Genomic DNA, 20,118 nt, shown 5'->3' on the forward strand with positions numbered 1-20,118 from the left:
AAAGAGCGCACAATGAGCGATGGAACAAAAAATTTTAGCCGTAACATTACGAGACAGGAAGAGAGCAGTGAAGATCAGAGAGCAAACGGGAGTAGCCGATATTCCAGTTCAGATTAGGAGGAAGAAATGGAGCTGGGCAATGGTGGACCAATGGTGGACCAATGGTGGACCAATGGTGGACCAATGGTGGACCATTAGAGTTACAGAACGGGTGCCAAGTGAAGGGAAGCACAGTCAAGAAGGGTGGAGGATTAGGTGGTGGTGTGATGAAATTAGTAAATTTGCATGCATAAGATGGAATCAGCTGGCACAAAACAGAGGCAATCACCGATCGTTGGGAGAGGCTTGCGCCCTGCAGTGGACATAAAAATAGGCTGCTGCCGATGATCCTTTTAAGTGCGAGAAGCATGTGGTGAAATTAGGAAATTTGCATGCATAAGATGGAATCAGCTGGCACAAGACAGAGACCTTCATCCTGCAGTGGACATAAATATAGGCTGATAACAATGATGATCCTTTTAAGTGCGAGAAGCATGTGGTAAAGCTTTAACAACTTTGAAAGCATGTCATACACTCCTTTTAAATGAGTTTACGACATGACATTTCCAACTTTTCGGTTTTGTGCTTTAAGTATTCAACCTTGAAACCATACAAAAAAGTACTGGGCTGAAACTGGCCATAGGAAAACTGTTACAATGAATGATTTATGGCGCTCCGAGGCTAGCCAGTAATTCAGTTAGGATTTCGAGTTCCAGGATCTTCATTTAAGGCACAAATCGAAGCTGCAAACGCAAGAATTTCAGCTCCAAGCAAACTGAGTCGTACGAAAGACATCATTAATACTCATAATGAAACAGTACGGCCTGAGCTTCCATTGTGCCAGAAAGCTCCAAGCACACTTGCACGCACGGGCAAACACACATGATGACTTAGGCATGTAAAGAATATGGAATCACCTGCACAATGTCGTCAAAGAAACTGGGCTCGTTGTGTGGCCAGTCGATGCAAGCAAGGTCCACGAGCAGCTTTGACAACTTGTTACGCACGAATGCTGACTGCTGCTGTGAGGACAGTAGTAGGTGCTGCAGGCTGCTGCGGAGCTGGCGACGGGCGGATGGGTCCAGGCTGTGCCCTGAAATGGCATCCTGGGCGGAACACACAGCGTTTTGAGAACACAACGACCCTGCTACACTTCTCCGCATGTTATAGCTCGCAAGATTTCTTGGAGAAATAGTGAGTAAGAAAGCAGAAGTTTACAGATGTGCCAAGCAGGAAGCTTGGTGATGCAAGGACAGGTCGGTCGAGAAATGCCAGAGAAACATAAAGCGATGCGGTGGCAGAATCTAACCAGGCAAGAACCTCAATATGTGTAGACGCATTGTACAGTACAGTCCACTCTAAAACGGAAATCCGGGTTAGTAACTTTCCTATCGATTGTGGCCAAGATATGACATGAAGTCCTTCAGACTATGTTTATATGGATAGATTTTTGCTTGACACTTTATATATTAGGCTACCTTTTCTGATAAAGCTGGTGAACTGTTGACGTTATGTCTGCTTTATTGTGATCTAGGCGCTCCCTCTAACAGTGGACCATAATTTACAGTGCTCAGCGATTCAAACGCAATAATCAGGCTTCACGGCAGCTGGCGCTTTTTACCCTACAGGTGAGCGTTGAGTAGTTGTTGGGGTCCAAATGCAATCACAATGCATCACAAAGGCCCTCGCTTTTATCGCATATCACGATGTATCAGCTCGGTGTTCCCAGGGCCCACTGGAGGCACAAGAAGCGCCGGCCACCATGCGGGCCGGTTATCTCGCTTAAATCGTTGGGCACTGTGCATACTGTAATGTAGGCTTGTTAACAAGCCGGACAGGCAAGAAATGAGCAGGAAACCAATGTTGTCAGCCCCAAGCTTGGGATTTGGTCTCGTGAGTGATCAGTGACTGGTGGCATTGCAGCTAAATTGCAGCCTCTATCTTCATTACAATACTAATTAAGCCTAATTAGCTTAATGTACTGGCATGTGATGGCAGTGTAACAAAATCGAGGATGACCTGTACAACTATGGCATATTGAACAGCACATTTACCACATACCCTGTTAAACGGATCCCCTGCACAACACAGCACAGACCTGTCCTCTGCACAGCACAGGTCGCATTGACATTGTACACGGCAGGCTATTCAACCATGCTGATTTATAAAAATAACTCACTTAAACCAGAATTCATTTCAGAACCTTCGTACATGTCGTCGCGTCTTGATCATCGGTTTAAAGTGTTCATTCCTTTCTGTCGCACAAATATTTTCTCCGATTCATTTCTGCGAAAAACCAGTGCCGAGTGGAACCACCTTCCCCCCTCCATCGCCTGCATCGAGGAGGCATCATCTTTCAAGATTACAATAACCTGATCATATTTTGAGTTTATCACTCTAAATACTACTAATTGTTTGACCATGTTGTTTTGTTATCGTTTATTGTACCCACCCCCTCTGTAACGCACTTCTGGGCCCTGCGGGTACTGTAAATAAATAAATAAATAAATAAATAAATAAATAAATAAATAAATTAATAAATAAATAAATAAATAAATAAATAAATAAATAAGCACGTGGACTTTGTTTGCTGATACTTGTGATACGTGGCAGTGAAGCAGTGAAGCCTTCGCTTCATTGCCAAGTTGTCCCCGAGTATAGGCCCAAGCAGATGCTATCAAAATCCATGAAGTCGTGGCAAGCTGACGTGGCCACTGGAAAGCAGTGTCTCCACCCATTTTTCGTTTCTCTGTCTTTTCTGGATCATCCAGCCTTCTCTTTCTCACGGTAACAGTGGCATTTTCTTGGTACTGTAGAAGCGCAGTTTACTAACACTGCTGCAACTATTTTTCCCTTTAGTGCCCTTTTAACGATCCGAGACACTCGCGGCAGAAACATACCGTACACCCAATGACTGTAACGTCCTCCCTTTTGTTTTATTAAAAAAAGAAAAAAGAAGCGGCACACTGCAAGACGCAACACTAAAAGATGTTGGGATTGCGGCACACACTGTTGCCTTTGTGCAGAAGAATAGACTAACACCTGCACAATGGCGACATAGCACACCGCAGTCCCCCCCGTAAATTGAGTACCCTTTCATTCGGAGGTGTAGAGTACTCACCTGGAGGGCAGAGAAGGCAAAGGCCAACAGTTCAGGCTCCTTGCGGCAGCAGACCAGCTGCAGCCACTGTCGCCAGCTGCCCTCCTGCCGATTGAGCTCCGACAAATGACACTCTACGAAAGAAGCAAAGGGCGGCGGATACACGAGGATGTGGAACACACAGGACAGTGTGATGGTATTTCTGGTAGAGAAACGCTTTAGCCACACAATGAAGCACACCAGAGAATAAGAAGGATAAGCTGGCTAGTTAGTTGATATTCACAGTGGGTGCCTTTTGTGGAGGGTGCTAAACACATGTAACTACGTGGCTGGATGGTGGCACCCTCCGAACGTATATATATAGGTGCGGCGAAAATAAAGTTGGGAGTCCCAACAACAATGTGGTGCTGTTGTTTCTTGCTGGCAAGCTTCGGTTAGTTTGACTACGCCCCTTAACTACACTCCTTCACTTTTCAGCACAGCTGAAGGGATGAAGCTGACTTCACTGTGTGGCCAATCTATGCAAGCAAGATTCACAAGCAGCTATGGCAAAAAAAAGTGTTTGTCCTGTGTTTCCAGGGTGTCTTGTCGCATTTGCTGTGCTAAAAATCCCACATACCATGGAATCTTTCATCAGTTAAGAAGTCGGGTGTAAACAGCTCTTCAAGTTATATTTCTGGCTTCCTTGTGCTCGAATTTCACCCAGAAGCGGCACATTGCAAAGCAGTGTGCCTGATCCTGTGCTTAGATGCACTATTTTCGTGTTTTGTTCAACATAAGTGAGAAGTACGTGTCGTCTACGATGATAATAAATGAAAAACGTGGATTTTCTTTAGCTAAAGAGATGACAGTACCATCTTTTGCCCAGAGAGTGAAGGTGCTCCGCATTGTGCTGTCTCTGCAACGGGCATTTGCTCTTCTGGGACAGGGGGTGCCACCGGTTATTCTGGACAAAATACTTTTTTTTTTCCTATTTTAGCATCGCCACATACGTGTACTACTCCTAACTTACCCTGAATGGATCAGGATAGTACTAGACCAAAGTTTGGTGCTAAACTAAGTACCCACGAAATTCAACACAGACATTTGTGATGCAGACATGGGAAAGGAAGGACAATGCCCGCCCTTCAACTTTATTTTAGAATAGACCCTTTTCCTAATTCACAAGTGCACTTTTCTGCACCGCACATTCGCCCCCCCCCCAACACCAGTTATCATTAACTCAAGTGCTGTGGCTTGTAGAGAGGTCAACACACATGTCTAGAACACACTCCTGAGGGCAAATGCAGCTACCAAAGCTTGAGCCGACCACCAGGTTAAAAGAAAGCAATGGAAACTGTAAATTTAGTCACGCAACCTAACATACAGCCGGTTTTTCGCCATATATCATCTTCAGACATAGCCAGTGAAGTCCTGTGAACGTGGTTCGCGCGTTCTAGAGATGTTTGTTGACCTTTGTACCTTATACATGGTTTCATCAAGAGAGCCACACCTACATTTTCCATGTCACAATACAAGTAAACAGTGCTCGTATACACTGTTTGCGAAAATTACTACGCCAACATTGCACATTTTTTAGCAAAGCGTGGCTCACGCTCACATTTCACGCACTCAGGTAGTTGCAGAGAACTGTATTGAGTTCGCTTCTTTAACAAGCACGTCTCCCAGATAAGCCAGCCATGTGTAGTGAGCTTAGCTGTAAAACAACAGGGAAACCAGGGAGACACACACTCACGCTACGCTCAATCGGCTCCGTAGCAAATCATCGGTGGTGTTCCACGTTCCAGTGGCAGTATGAGCGTTGTACGCACATGCACTGGCGTTCCCACTGAGCGGATGTGTACAAATTGTTGGGATATACCGGTCTGAGCGGAATGTAAGTGCTCTGCCAAATAGGTCTATTAGTTGGCCAAACTGCACGCTTACAGAAAAGCTAGCATTACAATTATGAAAAGGGTCTATTGCGTTAACTAAAACGACTAAAACTCCCCGGTGAATGAAACACTGTCCTAAGAGAATATTTACAAGAAAGATGTACCTATTTCATGTTTTCGCTGATTGCTGGTGCCGTCGCGGAAGAACTCGTTCACCAGGGATTGCACTTCCTGGCACATAGCTCCTTGGAGTGAATCGCAGGCCATGGTTGCTTCACCTCTGCACACAAGTAATACGACATAAACTGTGACATTTCAAAAAGCAGCTCCAGCAGAGAGAAAGGAAGCTCACATTTCTCCGTAGAGTTTTCGAGCAGTAAACTCGATGAAATAGCAACACTGCCAGCCCAACGAGAAGTCAACATTTTTCGGTTGTTTGTCTTTAGTCAACTACTTTTATAGCATTTTATATAACAACTAGATGTAACAGACTTTGCAATATTCTACTGCAAGAGAGAGAGAGAGAAAGAGTTTATTGGAAGTTGAAGATGTCAGTATTGCTATATGCAGAGCTCGCTATTTAAGATGTGTTTAAATTGACATGTAGAGCAGAAGAGTAGAAACAAAAGCAAAAAATACAAACCAAGAATAAACAAATGAATCAAGCCCAGATGACTGACAATTTAGAGGTCAAAGAATGTCTATAAGTCCTGAATGTAGCAAATAATAACAGCAGGGCCTTTGCAGTGCGTACTGTGTCCTCACTTCTGTCCCAAGCCTTAGGAAATCAGTAGCCTGCATATATATCTACTGTTTATCTGCTAACCACATATGGAGGTATAGAGGCAGCAGTGACACAGCATATGTTCAATATCACCGGGTAGCTTTGCACTCAGAGCGAAGAGACAAACTAAGTTGCCCAATCTTCATGTAGCCTAAAATGCTACTGCAAATGCACAATAACACACCTTACTGTAAAAGTAAGTGATGTACTATTGCGCTCAATATGCGTTGCAACATGGTTGTACATCTGCCATTTTTCTATCACCAAGAAATGGTATATGCACCTACAACCATTATTGTAAAGAGGGGTGTTACCAGTAATTGGAACAGTGTTCGGTTCACCACTTTTTCGTATGTTGGCACCGTCATTCAGTTCCAGAGTTCCTTGGGCCACAGGCTCCTGTGTAGCAACTAATAAAGAGCACGATAGTACAGCCACTGTCACACTTAAAACGAACAAACATGGTGCCTTACGGTTTGGGTGCCTTAGATGTGCTGGCTTGATGAGTCTCCCTTCCAATGCATTCAATGTTTGCTCTTTTCAGCTAGTGTTTGCTGAAGTTAAAACACTATAGATGTGCCTTTATTGTTTGAGTCAGGTCTGACGGCGGCTGTACTCAGAATGGACTTAGTAGTTCATCATCATCATCAGCCTATATTTATGTCCACTGCAGGACGATGGCCTCTCCGTCCCTGTGATCTCCAATTACCAAGAATAAACAAATGAATCAAGCCCAGATGACTGACAAGAGGTCAAAGAATGTCTGTAAGTCCTGACTGGAGCAAATAATAAGACTAAGAACTCAGTAGTTCTTAGTCGTGTATAAATGTTTACTACAGTACGAAATCCTATAGCAATGTGAACTATGCATTACTCAAGCGTGCCAAGCATATATGCATGTATTACATTTCTGAAGAACCCTTCTAGTGGATAAAAACACAAAACAATGTAGATGCATGAGTGCCTCCAGTGATTTCACTATGCTGAAGCCAACAAGTTGGTCTATACATTTTTGACTGAACTAACAGCACTGTCAGAAATGAAGATTAAAGCGAGTAACAGATTACTGCACAACACAGCGCTCGTGGTGTGTTACACAGCTGCAGGCTTATCATTTCGTTTGTTCCATGATTATGTATGGTGCAATGGAGCTACATACTGGCAGTGGACTCAAGTTCAGTGACTAGGTGCCAGACTTCAAAGTAAAATGTCGCTGAAGAGGCTTGGAAACGAGGTAGTGTTTATGTCGAATTCCAGTGACTACAAGCACAGAATTTCTCAGGGGCCACAGGTGAGATTAAGTATATTCACGTAGAGCCTTCATGCGCCTAGCATGTTATAATTCAGCATAAGCAAGTTCACTAATTCGCTACAAACTAATAGTACAGCGCCCACTTTGAACATGGTCTTATTGTATACATACATGTGACAAAGTGAGTGTGCTTCTGTGTTTGCAAATGCGATTTTGCAGATCTCTGAGGGCTATGTTTCAGTGTTTTAGGAGATAATTCGCACCACACTGAATGCACAAGTTTGCCCATTTATCTTAATTCTCCCTACTGATAAATTGAACTGTTTGTCACCCTAGCTCTATATAACCTGTTATTTTTATCAGAGCACACAACGTTCACTTTGCACACTAAACTGTTTATATTGCACACAATCTGGACCGCGCGGTGCAACCTGACCGTGAATGTGTCCCGCTTTCAAATGCCTTTTATTTCTTTTCATTTTCAGATCTTTAAAATATATCTCGCGCAAAGCTGCTAACGAAGACACACAAGCATACACACAAGCATACACGGAGTACACGGAGAATGCGCTTTCGCGTGACAGTTCCTTCCGCGCCGGTGCCTTTATACACACAGTTTACGTTCGTAAAACGATCTGTGGTCGATCGCAGATAGCCACTACCTCGATCAAGCTGCACGCCCATATCAGGTGTTACGAAACGTTTACCTATGCTTCCTGTCCAGGCATGGTGACAGTTGTCGATGGTGTCGTGCTCGCAACTGCGCCGAACAAGCACGGTCCCGGGCGCATCAACAGTCCAAATGTACCGCCGCGCCGACTGCCGCAAGAACAAGTCGCACTCATAACACAGCCGTGCTTCACACTGCTCTGTACCGGGCGACGTTTCCCCACAAACCAACCGCACCGCACAACACCACACCTTCACTTGCACTACGCACAGACACGACTTGCCCGTAAACGCAACGCTGCGTTCCACTGAAGCGAGTATAAACAATGCCAAACACGCACTAACGAGAGGAATTAATTGTAAATACGAATTGCAAACGCAGACTATCCGTATCTGACCCTCCCGCCGGTTCAGTTCAGCCGGCACACACACACGGCAAGCGAGCTCCGAAGTTGCCAAAGGTGGATTTTGAAACTTGGCCCATAGACCACGAAAAAACGGGTGCGCCAACGGGACGATGCAGTCAGCAGACCGCGTCGCGCTAATCAACGTGTTCCGCATCATTGCCGGCAAATGGCAGCACCACCGATTGTGGAGGCGTAACGGCGGGAAATTTGAACAGGTAAGTATGCGGCAACAAAATCTTGTGAAGACTGTGGCCACGTTTCGGTAGAAAATAACGGTGCTCAAACGTCTGTAATGCGTCAACTCTGGGAAAGGGGAAAAAAATTGCTGCGATTTTCATTTTTGTGGAGAAGCCTCCGTGAACATATGGGCACATAGCACTTTCAAAAGGTGAAATGAGCATGTTTGCCAGTACTCTGTCTAAAAAATGTTTCGATAAACAGGTTCAAAAGATTTAACATCCAGTTTAGATATATTTTGCAAACCATGCCAGTTTCACGAGGTATGTTTTCAAGGTATATACTTGGACATATACTTTACAAATCTTATCAATGCAGGCATGTGAAGGTTATCTGGTCTTGCAACTGTATTTTCGTTGCTTACTCATCTCACGTTTGGCGATAAAAAAGCAGCCTTTATTTCAAACATACCTACCAAGCAAGCAACGTGAAATGTAAATTTTTATCACGTTGGTCGTTAATATTAAATGTGCCCTGATAATGAAACTAGCAAGTACGGGCTTCTGCTTCTACATGAAACGCATTAAATGCGATGCCGAAATGCAGGATGCTACTTGTGACAAACAAAACATTACCTGAACTGTGTGCCTAACAGTGCACGCAGCACGTGAATGGTCCCAGGGCAAGTAGCCTAACATCTTCAGCCTGGTGAAGCTTGGCACCTCAGCAGCAAATAGCACAGCATCACAGCTGTGACCTACTGTAAACATTGATGCGTTCTATTCAGAAAAGGTGCAGGTGATGGTGCACTGGCCTGCACCCACTCACTGCAAGGTTCAAGGGTGCACTGCACCACAGATACACCATGCCTAGCACCCCACGAAATCAAGCACAGGGGTGCAAGATGCACAGCTGTACCTCGGAGAACCGAGGGTCTAGGTGCAAAGAAACTTGGTTAAATCGGAGAGATCTCCCGAGAGAATCGGGAAGCCCTCCAGCTTTGAGACAGCTTTTGCTGGAACAGCACCAATCAAGAAGCTTGAAACAGGGTATGTTGTGTGCATCATTTTTTCCAGTTCTCCGTTCTCGTTGTGTCAAGTATTCAGCCCACCTCCTCAGCTTCACTCTTGCCACATGAAGAAGAAAGTTCACAGACATGAACGCCACTGGGAATTGCACTCACACTCCTGTGGCAATACGAAGTTAGGAGCCAGAAGTGTAAACCACTAGTTGTGCTTTAGCAAAGCCTTGTGCAGGGCTTTCTGCGCCACGAACTCTCAAAGTGGTGATGCCTGTGCATGTATTTTGCGAGGCTACAGCGGGTATAGTAATGTAGCAAAGACATGTGCATCCCAAAAGTTCCTGGGAAGATCGTAGCAGCCGCCGAGAGAAAAGCCGGCTGCCGTCACAGTAAATGAATGCAGAGTCGGAGGAATTGTACTTTTTTTTTGTTGTTGACCGAGTAGCAAGAAGCCGGTTGAAGCATTTTATGTACAAGGGAAAGTCAAAAGATGCCCACACTCCAGTCGTCTTGAACCTTCTGTTGGCCATACTACTTCGCAAGTGCCTTTAGTAGAAGGCTTCTCTCGTCATGGCTGCGTAGCTTTTAAACGTGCTACTACATTAGTACAGCTGCTAATGTAGAGAGAAAAACAATGGCTGCCCCGATTGTGATTCGCACGAAAGTAAGTGCAGCACACAGTAGTTCAGTTTTCCAGTCCGCGACGCGTGTCTGGAGACGGTGCAAAAACTGGTATACAGCCGAGTTTCGTTTCTTACATAGCAGGCAACGCTGGGGGAGCTGTGCAAGTACTAGTGTGGGCATAGAAATCTCGCATTGCAAGTTCCACAGTGCAGTTCTTATTTTGCGACACCTTTGGAACTATTTCATATATTACAGCTACAACTTGTGTGCATAAGGTTACGTCAAATCATGTATCATTCGTGCACCTTCGCGTGTTTGGTAGTTGAGACACACTGTGCTTTGGCCACTGAAATGTGCCACTCCACTTGCTCGGTGGTACAAAGAGGTTCAGACTTGTGAGACCTCCCACGTAATTATTAAGTATAGGACATAATACGTTCTATCATATGGCACATACCTATATCTTTCTTTCATATGCGAGACTTTTTTTTTTGGGGGGGGGGGGGGGGTCGTGAAAGTGGCCAGTGAGAAAAGAGAGAGGAAGAGAGAAATAGAAGAGAGGAAAGGCAGGGAGCCAGTGAGAAAAAATCTCTACTAACCTTCATAGCCTTGCCTCCTATGCATGAAACGGAGTATAATCAATGTCATTTCCTCGTCCTATTTCTCGGAGGCAGCATCAAAGTTTTCTAGATACCATACTTTCTCGCGTAAAACCTGCACCCCCACATTGAAGTGCAATATTTTGGAAAAAAGTTTAATCGCAATGGGCATACTTGGGTGCGTGGACTCCAGGATTGCACTGGCATGCAGTTGTAATCTCTGAGGCAACACCCACATGCCAATTAATTTCTGCAAGCCGCTGCTAGAAGCACTAGTTACTGTCCTGCCGATGATAGCATCATCACCGTATCTAGCCAAATCATAACATGGAATTGATCCAGCATGCTTACAAACCGATCGTCTTGAGGTGCCCCATTTAGAGGTTTATCTGCATCGTGCTTTCAGAAGCACGATGCAGATATTGTTTTTGTTTGAGACTGTCACAAGCTCAAAAGAAGCCAAACAAGCAGGGTACACCAGATTTGCCTTGGTGTCGCATTCAGCAAGTGTTATAGACATAGGTTGCAGTGATACTAGCCCTAAATGTGAATACTATCAGGTGCCAGAACACTGGAGAACACTGGATCACATATTGACGCGTACTCTAGCTAGACGTTTAAACGACGATGACAATATGCGCTTTAAATGGCTCAGAGTGGTAGGACAGGGTAATTCGAAGACGAAGAAGATGTCTTTGTTCTAGTGTTTCTAAAGCTGTTCCGCCGTCTTGTTCAATGTGTTGCCTCTTGTTCACGTTGACAATATTTTGCGTTTGTCCCGCATTCGCGCAAGAACGAAAGCAACTGGCTTCTTCCATTGCAAGCATTGATAAGAGGCCGCTATCAGACAAGTCCTTGGCCTAATACAAACCGCGCAGCCTTGATTACAAGTGCCACTGGGCTAGATGCATGGCTTTAGAGATGGCACAACGTTGTAGACTAGTATATATGCCACCTCCTCCTCAAGTCATCATCATTCATCAGCCCTTTTCCTCCCCATCCCTTTTCCCCAGTGTAGAGTAGCAGGCCAGAGCAAGCTATAGCTCAGGCTGACCTCTCTGCCTTTGCGTAAATAAATTTTTCTCTATCTTGGTCTTTAAGAGCTTCAAGGTACAGAATGACCAGCTTTGGTACAGCTAAGATGAGGCAAGCTCATCAACCAACAAGGACAACTGAATAAAAGTGCTCATATTCATTCAGCCACTAGTGGTTCTGCATAGCACTCCAGGTGCAGTTGGAGGCTTCGGTGAGTGGCCGTAAGCCTGCCTCATGGAAGGCCCGCACGCTGTAAAAAATTCGATGACAAAAGTGCAGGTCTTACACGATTAAATACAGTATGTCCCGTAATCGTCTATGAATGCACGACACACCTCTGTGTGTCAGAAATGTCGAAAAAGGCTCGTAAATAAAGTGACAAAACACAGGGGTATCTCAATGAAAACAGTTCATTTGTCAATGAATAAATAGTTTGTACCCTGCATGATATGTGTGAAAAGACAGTTGGACGCACCTCCCATCTTTGTTTTAACAATACATTTCCATCTTTGGCAGCAAGTGTGTTGCAAAAGGAGCTCAGATCGGAAGGTTCTCTCACTTCCGTGCACCTGTTTCAGGAGAAACTGGTCCAAAACGTTCCTGGTACAAGAACCTCGCAGTTCACCGGGTACTACGCACAGTTCGGCGCACAATGCATTCACGCTTTTGGGGCGACGGGATCTTTACATAAAAGCAATTTCAAAATTATAAAATGACTTAGATGAACACATGATGAGCATGAGAGGAGAGGGAAGCAAGTTATCTTCTGAAAAGTGTAAGCTCTCCTGGTTCATGCTTTTTTTGGTAACAGACTGTGTGACTAGCATGATGCAATGTTTACAAAAAAATAACATTGTGCGGCAAACTTTGGTTCAGCTTCCAACTTGTTCCCGCTGAGATCACAACCTGCATTTAGAAAAGAAAAAAAAAAAGTGGTTAAAAATGATCAAACAGGCAAAACGACATTCAGGCACTGTAATGGTTATGTGACCACTGTTCCACAATTGTGATACATCCCTTTCAGGTGCCGATTAATTTATCTATTGAAGATCGAGTTCAGAGAGAGCTGCCATGTCTTCAGCATCGTTAAAGACATGCAGCAGCGCAAGAGATTGGGAACCCTGAATTTTTCAACGAGTTTTGTCATGTCTACAAATGTAACTCCACAGCGCCTGTACTGCTAAAAGTGCTCGAGGTGCGGGAATATTATTTGCTATTTCCAGCACAAATACGCTAAAAAAGAGAGCCATGCCAGAAATCATCTAAGTGGAAATCGTTGCTGTAAGAAGCAGAAGAGAACAATCCACATGCTGGTGTACTGTTGTCAGAGCAAACGCATGTCTCGCCGCATTTCTCTCAGACTTCCTTGGCACATATATAAGCAAATTTTGAAGCACACCTTTTATCCAAACTGTCTTAGGAAAGCATAGCTTTAAATAAATGAGGGGGCCCCTGCTGTGTATAATTTCTTCCTAATCTGATAACCGTGGGGCGACAGGAGCTTAACTCTGCTAAAAAACCGAAAGATATGGCACACAAAATTTGCAAATGTGCGTTGTGGCAGAAACAGAAGCACACTCTAACATCTTAGCAAGAGGCATGTAATCTAACTTTTGTCAAACCTAAGCTAGAATACGGATGCTCTGTTTGGGACCCACGCCAAACCGCCCTTTCTAACACTCTAGAAGCAGTTCAATATCGTGCAGCTCATTTTATTTATTCTGATGTCTCTCAGCTAAAATTGAAAGCAGGAATTTCCAATCTAGATATAAGGCGTCATGTTTTTAGACTGTGTCTTTATCACAAATTCTGCTCCTAGTACTTCAGCCATCATTCCAGCGCACCGTCAATCTTGCCGATTACGTCACGAAAAATCTGCGTACCCTCCCCGCCCGCCCGGACCACTGCGCACAGACATTCTTTGTGAAGACTGCCCGGGACTGGAATGACCTTTCCGCCAACGCCGTGCACCACTCCTATGCACATCATTTCAAGGCTGCCATTGAGTACACATTTCACTGAAGTGATCACCCACCCCTCATGTAATACCCCACACCGGGGCCTTTAAGGTAATAATAAATAAATAAATAAATAAATAAATAAGAGCATGTTCAAAGTGGGTGCTAAACTAAGTTTAGCGAAAGAGTGCACTTGCTTATGCCGAGTTGCTAGGCACACAAAGGCTGTACACGAATACTTGAGGAGCTGTGGCCGCTGAGAAAAACTAAGCCTGTTGTAGCCAGTGGCATTTGAAACAGGCACTACCTCACTGCCAAGTCTTATTCAACCACATTTTCCTCGAAGTCTGGCACCTATAGTCACCGTACTGGTGTCCAATCATTTCAGCTCCATGACAGCATACATAATTTTGGAACAAACGGCACGGTGAAGACGACGCTATGCAAGACACCACAAGCACTGTGCTGTACTATGTTGCGGCACTCGCTTTTAACCTTTCATCATGCTGTCATTTCAATCATGAATAGTCATGACTGTTTGTCATGAAAACTGCTTGCTTCAGCATAGTGAAAGCACTGGAGATTCGTGCAATGCCTAACCCCGGAGAAGAAACAACGAAAGCTTCGCCTTAAAAAGACGCACTACTACTCACTTAGTTCCAGTTGGTGTCATTGCCGGCCCCCCACTCGGTGCCCGTCCCGCTGGCCGGAGCAGGTGGTGCAGCAGACCAGTCCTCAATGGCAGCTGCCGACCAGTCTTCGGTTACCACGGGTGCCGGTGGCACGACCACAGGTGCCGCCGTCACGGTCGCTGGGAAGGTTGGCACATCGACAGCAGCAGACCACTGGACCGTGGGGAGACGAACACAGCCTTATGAGAGCGCAGCAAGCAAGCAATCAATAGGTTTCAAAAGGCTTTTCCCCCGCTGCATAATGTCACATCATAGTGACGGTGCAGAAGTACAAATACTGCCATGAGTGTGAGCCAAGAACCTAGCTCTCTTCACCGAGCAAACTTGTGCCCAGAAAAGCAAGAAACACTTAAATCACAACGGTAGCGGGGCAGCACAGTCTGAATCTGCAAGTCAAATCCATTCGCTATTTATACATGCCTCATCGTGCATATCAGAGTAATTGCTAATGCTCAAAATACTAACTAGGTGTGCGAGCGGTAACGGTAGCTAGTGATGCATCGAATCTTTGCTTTTGGCTCTGGTTTGTCCAAAAAGCAATCGATCGGAGTGAAAAATTTTGTTCGCAATAACCACTGCACAGTTTTTGGAGTTCGAATTTGGGGGAGTGTTCTTTCCATTCAAGTACACAGGGCCTTGCCGGTACCAACAGAGCAGTTCAAATTATTCATTAATTCAAATTAGGCAATTTTGAATTATCAGGATTTAGCTGTAATTGCTATCGAAATAAAAACATAAGGCTAAACACCAGGGGCCAGCAGCAGCAGCACCCGTAATGAGCGCTTTCTTGTTGTTTGATTTTTTTTTTTAGGAAAGAATTGTGAACGCAAAGAAAAGTACGACACAAATGACTGTAGTTAGGATGACCATTGTGCGCATGTTTCATTTCTGCCTCTGCAGCTTAACAGAAAATGGCCCATGCACATGCTCTATGATGTGATGCACGTGCCAACTGCGTCAAAGAGTTACTCCGCATTGGCACGAGATAGGCCTGCGTGCAATCATGGCTGGATGGTTAGAGTATCGGGTCGTTGTGCTGGAAGACCAACGCTCGATCCCACCATCGGACACGTCCATCTGTCGTTTTCTGTGTGTGGAAGCTATTCAGCAAGACTGCAGTAGCAGAAGCAGCAGCCACGGTCAGTGATGTCCTGGTAGGTTTGCAAGGAAAGCTTAAAGAAACCCCGCATTGTATTCGACGAAATGCGGTGAATCACTAGGAGGAGCCACTCACATCTGTGACATCAGGCTGCGTTCCGGTGATGTCTCCTCCGCCCCACTGCTCGGTCGTGTACTCCACTGTCTCCTTGAGGCCGCGCTCGGGCAAAGCTTGCTGCGCCTGTTCTTCTTTCTCAGCCTGGAGAGAGAGAGCGACAACGCCAGAAGTAGCAGGGGGCCATCAGAGAAGCAGGTGATAACAAATTGCATAAGGCGCTGACAAGCTTGCACTGCACACAGTGCAATAACCCAAGATTTCAGTAGAAGCCGCACCCGCTAAGCTGCACTGTGCCAGCCCTCTGTACCTTAGTGCTTTCAAACGTGATTCCCGAGAGAAGTTCACCTCCGCCCAATGTCATAGAAATGAGAAAACTTAATTGACCAGCACACCAATAGCAATTATCCTGGAGATGGACAGCGGTGTATTTGTTGCCGCATTCTTAGGTTGTCACCAACTATGGGCCACCAGCACTGAAACTTTGCATGCCAACAGCAATGTCCTAACAGACAGCCTCGCAGGCAGATGGTAAACAGTTTTTCGTAGGATATGCTATGATTTCACCACTCAGTTTGAGGCACGTATGCCCAGCGTCTGACCTGACTGGTCACTGATGTGCTACAACGTAGGTGAAAACATGCTGCTCGGAATGTGCACACCCATGAACAGACCTTGGTTGCAGTTTGTTTGGGGGCACTTAACATTTGAAAAATTCTTTCGGGATCATCTCAACAGTAGAGAGGCTGGGAGACCTGGCCAAACCAGCCTGCCTCACCAAACACATGCAAAGCACCAGCGAACAAACACTTGCCTCCTCGGGATCGCGGTAGAAGAACAGGTCAACCATGATCTCCCAGGGGATGTCCCGCAGGATGGACCCACGCATGCGGAGCACCTCCCGCGTCAGCATCCACCAGAGCAGTCCAATGGAGTGCTGGCTCTTGTTGTTGCACGGGATGGCGATATCCACGTAGCGCAGGCTGGCATCCGTGTTGCAGAAGGCTATCACTGGCAGGTTGACGTACGACGCCTCTGTGACGGGCTGATGGTCCGCCCGCGGATCGCACACGACCAGCAGCCGTGGTTCGCGGAATGCAGCTTGGATCTGTGTGCACCAGGAAGAGGTTTTGGTATTCAGCCATCAGAAAACTTGCCATAGCATGAATGCAGCACACCTCACGAAAACTTAAAGTAAACACAATGAAGTGCTGATATCTAATGGCGCTTTCTGGTGAGAGAACAAGAGTACATGGAACTGCTAGTAAAGTGATCTTAACGAGCTTTCACCAGGCCAGTGCAATCACAAACACAAAGGCCAGTGCAATCTGAAAATGCATCAGGGAATCAGGGCATGTCAATCACAGTGGACAACCATCGCAAACTAGAGCGGCCTACCGATTATGACTCCGCAAAAGCTGTATTCAACAACAGAGAAAGTTGCGATTTGAGCTTGGGGATAGCCTATCACGGGACCATACATCAACCATTCCTGCAGCGCTCAATCGAAGCTTTTCGTGACACAGCTCAAAATCCAATCATCGCTGGGATTTTCAGCAAGGAATACCCTTGACATTAATGGCAAAACGACTGGCAGTAACCATCTTCAGTCCACTACACTTTGCTCATTAAACTGAAATGCGTGCAACAAACAAGTAGCTTGGGCCACTAGCTCAGCGGTTGCAAGGTGGAGCACACACAGTGTTCCAACGTGTTTGCACCACTGTCCATGCATCTAAGAGGGAGAGTAAGATTAGGTTGTATGCGTCGGCTGCCTTTTTCCGCTGTCGTGTGAATGCTGGCGTGGCTGGCTGCGAAGTGGTTCAATGTACGTCATATGTCACGTGACTGAATTGTCAGCGATCATGCCCCTTGCGTGAATCCAGCTTAACTAGAAGTGCAATATAAAACCACCTTCATTACTCCAACATAGGAAACAAAGCCACCAAAGGCTCTCCCCTAAAGTCGACAACCAAGTTGAAATACCTGGTTAGTGAAGGTTCCAGGTGTGAAGCGGCCAGCGATGGGTGTGGCACCTGTGAAGCTCGCAAACTTGAGCACCGCCCGCTGTCCATACGAACGCGATGAGATGGCGCACACCTCGGCAGGGTTCTCAATGGCAACGATGGCACGGGCAGCCAGTAGCAGTTTTTCCCATGTCTTCTTAATGTTTATTAGATGTATGCCTGGAACGAATGCCACATAACCATGCACATTAGAGGCCAATTGCAACGAAACGACACTTCGGTTATACTGGTAATAAACAAGCAGCATATGCTAATGAAGCAAACTTGGCAACGCTACAGGGCTGGTAATTGCCCAATTTTATCGCCTAATAACGGTGCTCCTTTTGACACTTTTGCAAGAGTTCTTCTCCCGCCAAACTTCACTCTTGTGTGAAATGACCCTCAGCATGGTTTTATTTTATACTTACATTGTGCCAAAAAGTTTACTATACGTACTCAAAACAATTGTTGGACCTTATAGCTATCGCTGCCAGTGTCAGGCTCATGGCACGAAATGCACATTTTTATTTTAATTACACCTTGGCTACATGAAATCATAACCCTGTAAATCACAATTTCTTCCACAATAAGTGCCACAAGACATCACTGGAGACAAGCTGGCAATGGTTGGAGTAGAGCAGGCCTCTTTTCACCATGATATTGTTAAGTCAAAAGAGTGCCAATGTCGCGCATGCTCACTATGGTCACTGTGATAAAAAAGTATCGTCTATCGGCGGTAGCATGGCTTCGATTGAAAGCGACAGCACCTCACCGTCGGAACGTCGTTTGAAGCAGTACTCCTTCATTTGGAAATCTAGGTTTGTTGTGCCGAGATGAGTCTTGGCCGCCAGGAATCGCCTCACGTCATCCTCCTTGAGAGACAGCACACTGGTACCTCCAGACATTGTGCCAAATGGCGGACAGCAGTGACGAAACGCTGAAATACAAGATGACAAGCCACGCTACTCAGTATGGAGACACACGCACGGCTCCCAGAAATATAAGCAAATGCAATCATCACACCACTTTATATCATTTGCTTTCGCCTGCTGTTCTTAATGAATGTCCCGATTTGACCAAGGTCCGGCCTAAATGTCCTTCCCTATTCAACTGCTAAATACGACAACGCTTGGTGTTATACATGAACACCAAATCACTTTCAATTGTCACGTGACGCAAGTGCGCTATCAAAGGCAAAAGCTCTACACTGCGTCGCCAAGTTCCTAACGATACCCAGCTAGCGCACATACGAAATACCAAGGCAATACAGATTCAATATAACTTCCTGAATAATGCAACCGGCTGAGAGTACGGCATTCGGCTACAAACACTCAACACAACAGTCACTTAACACCAACGCGCGACGCTGCAAAGTGTGCATGGAAGTCGCTTACTGTTTTACTTTCGCTTTCGAAATTTCACTATGCGAAGCTCGCCTACGGGATAAGGCCGAGTTAATTCAGTTATATACATTTACTGTCTTTGTGTCTCGTTTGCCGACAAGGTTGATGACTAAGGAGCGGTGAGCTACAAGGACAAGACAGTTACACAAGACGCCACAGCGACCACGCACGTGCGTTCGAACGCCCTCGTCACCACGACGCACTTCGTTTAATTAGAAGTGTTCGAACGCTACTGGCATTAAACTTTTGGCAGCTGAAAACCAAAGGGGCCGCTGGAGACACTTGAAGGCCGTAAAAGATAAACGTTACGTGGACTCTTTCCACAAGACTTCAACGATAGATGACAGTTCTCATTTGCAGTGCGCGAGAGCTTCGACGACTTGCATGTCACGTAACGAGTTCTGCTGGCCCTACCAACCGGGCAGCCCCTCAAATACAATTGCTGAAACAACTAGCTCAATTATCGTTTCGCAAGTGAATCTGGAAAAGGCAAAACGTGAACAGTAAAAATGAGCAACAAAACATGAGTACGTCGCCTGCGTCTTATTTACAAGCATCAAACGCCGGCGAGCTGTCAAAGCTCTATCGTGAGATTTTACCCGGTATACAGAGCGCGCACACACACTTACTACGTACAGCTGATTATTTCTGCCGTAACGAAGAATAAATCGAGGCGTCGGTGAGACACACGGCTAAATTACTAATCGAAATTCTCGGAACACTTACGAGACACCCCAACTTGTAACGCGGTCACGTTTCTAAATGGATCGCTAGCGCTCTGGTGCCGCCTGGTGGAAATACACGCCAACCAGCGACTGTGTCGACGCAGCTGCCGACGCAACAACTTAAAAAAAAAAAAAAAAAAAAAAAAAAAAAAGCCATGGTCTGCCGCGACTTTTATTCACATTGCGATTGCCGTGTATAATTTCTTATAGATCGTCAAAAAAATTCACCGACGATTACGATACTCCCTAATGCGAAATTTGAGCGCAGCCAAGACGGTTTTATATTCGATTCATAAACGCCGCCATCTTGGGCTGTTACGTAAACATTTTTTCTTTTAGTTTTACGAGAAGTTAAGTCACGTAACGTGGTCATGGAACGCTAAATGCATTTATACAACTATTTTCATACTTGCGAATCGACTGTAGTAACGTACATTTGGTTGAAAACAGCAGCATTAACAGCCCAAGATGGCGGCACCTAGAGGCTTCTGCAAAAAGTCGTATTTTCATTTCGCGATATACTGACTGGCGTGGACAATC

General features: G+C 45.5%; 2 protein-coding genes across 5 annotated transcripts in view; both read right to left on the bottom strand.

Moving 5' to 3' along the window:
- The window catches only part of LOC119453167 (exportin-6-like), a 41,740-nt gene extending 33,372 nt beyond the window's left edge, over window positions 1-8,368 (bottom strand). Inside the window, exons 1-4 of one of the 2 annotated variants that reach the window (XM_049667606.1) lie at window positions 7,757-8,368; window positions 5,178-5,293; window positions 3,161-3,273; window positions 957-1,145 (exon numbers count right to left, since the gene is read on the bottom strand). In XM_049667606.1, coding sequence (XP_049523563.1) covers window positions 957-1,145; window positions 3,161-3,273; window positions 5,178-5,280 — 405 coding nt within the window. In that variant the 5' untranslated portion in view covers window positions 5,281-5,293; window positions 7,757-8,368. The remainder of the gene's footprint in view (window positions 1-956; window positions 1,146-3,160; window positions 3,274-5,177; window positions 5,294-7,756) is intronic. The other variant, XM_037715176.2, reaches the window with a different exon arrangement.
- A 3,605-nt stretch (window positions 8,369-11,973) lies between these two features.
- Window positions 11,974-19,675, bottom strand: LOC119453170 (40S ribosomal protein SA). 3 transcript variants are annotated; one of them, XM_049667608.1, is made up of 7 exons: window positions 19,580-19,675; window positions 18,223-18,387; window positions 17,431-17,630; window positions 16,253-16,552; window positions 15,466-15,582; window positions 14,193-14,384; window positions 11,974-12,487 (listed from the first exon to the last, which is right to left on the bottom strand). In XM_049667608.1, exons 2-6 carry the CDS (start codon window positions 18,353-18,355, stop codon window positions 14,193-14,195), a joined length of 942 nt encoding a protein of 313 aa, XP_049523565.1. In that variant the 5' UTR covers window positions 18,356-18,387; window positions 19,580-19,675; the 3' UTR covers window positions 11,974-12,487. The 3 variants fall into 3 exon arrangements, with proteins under 3 accessions (XP_049523565.1, XP_037571109.1, XP_049523564.1); XM_037715181.2 differs by having other exon boundaries at window positions 15,466-15,588; window positions 16,259-16,552; window positions 19,483-19,607; XM_049667607.1 differs by lacking the exon at window positions 19,580-19,675 and adding an exon at window positions 19,385-19,513.
- Window positions 19,676-20,118: the final 443 nt, after the last annotated feature.

This window comes from Dermacentor silvarum, chromosome 5, assembly GCF_013339745.2.
Source record: "Dermacentor silvarum isolate Dsil-2018 chromosome 5, BIME_Dsil_1.4, whole genome shotgun sequence".
Taxonomy (NCBI): Eukaryota; Metazoa; Arthropoda; class Arachnida; order Ixodida; family Ixodidae; genus Dermacentor; species Dermacentor silvarum.

What these genes read in the sequence shown, in the direction of transcription:
- LOC119453170 (XM_049667608.1), bottom strand. Translation starts at nt 18,355, where the DNA reads ATGTCTGGAGGTACCAGTGTGCTGTCTCTCAAGGAGGATGACGTGAGG. An exon ending in CTTCAAACGACGTTCCGACG is followed by an intron (nt 17,631 to 18,222) that starts GTGAGGTGCTGT and finishes CATTCGTTCCAG; the next exon opens with GCATACATCTAATAAACATT. An exon ending in CGCAGCCTGATGTCACAGAT is followed by an intron (nt 14,385 to 15,465) that starts GTGAGTGGCTCC and finishes CCCACGGTCCAG; the next exon opens with TGGTCTGCTGCTGTCGATGT.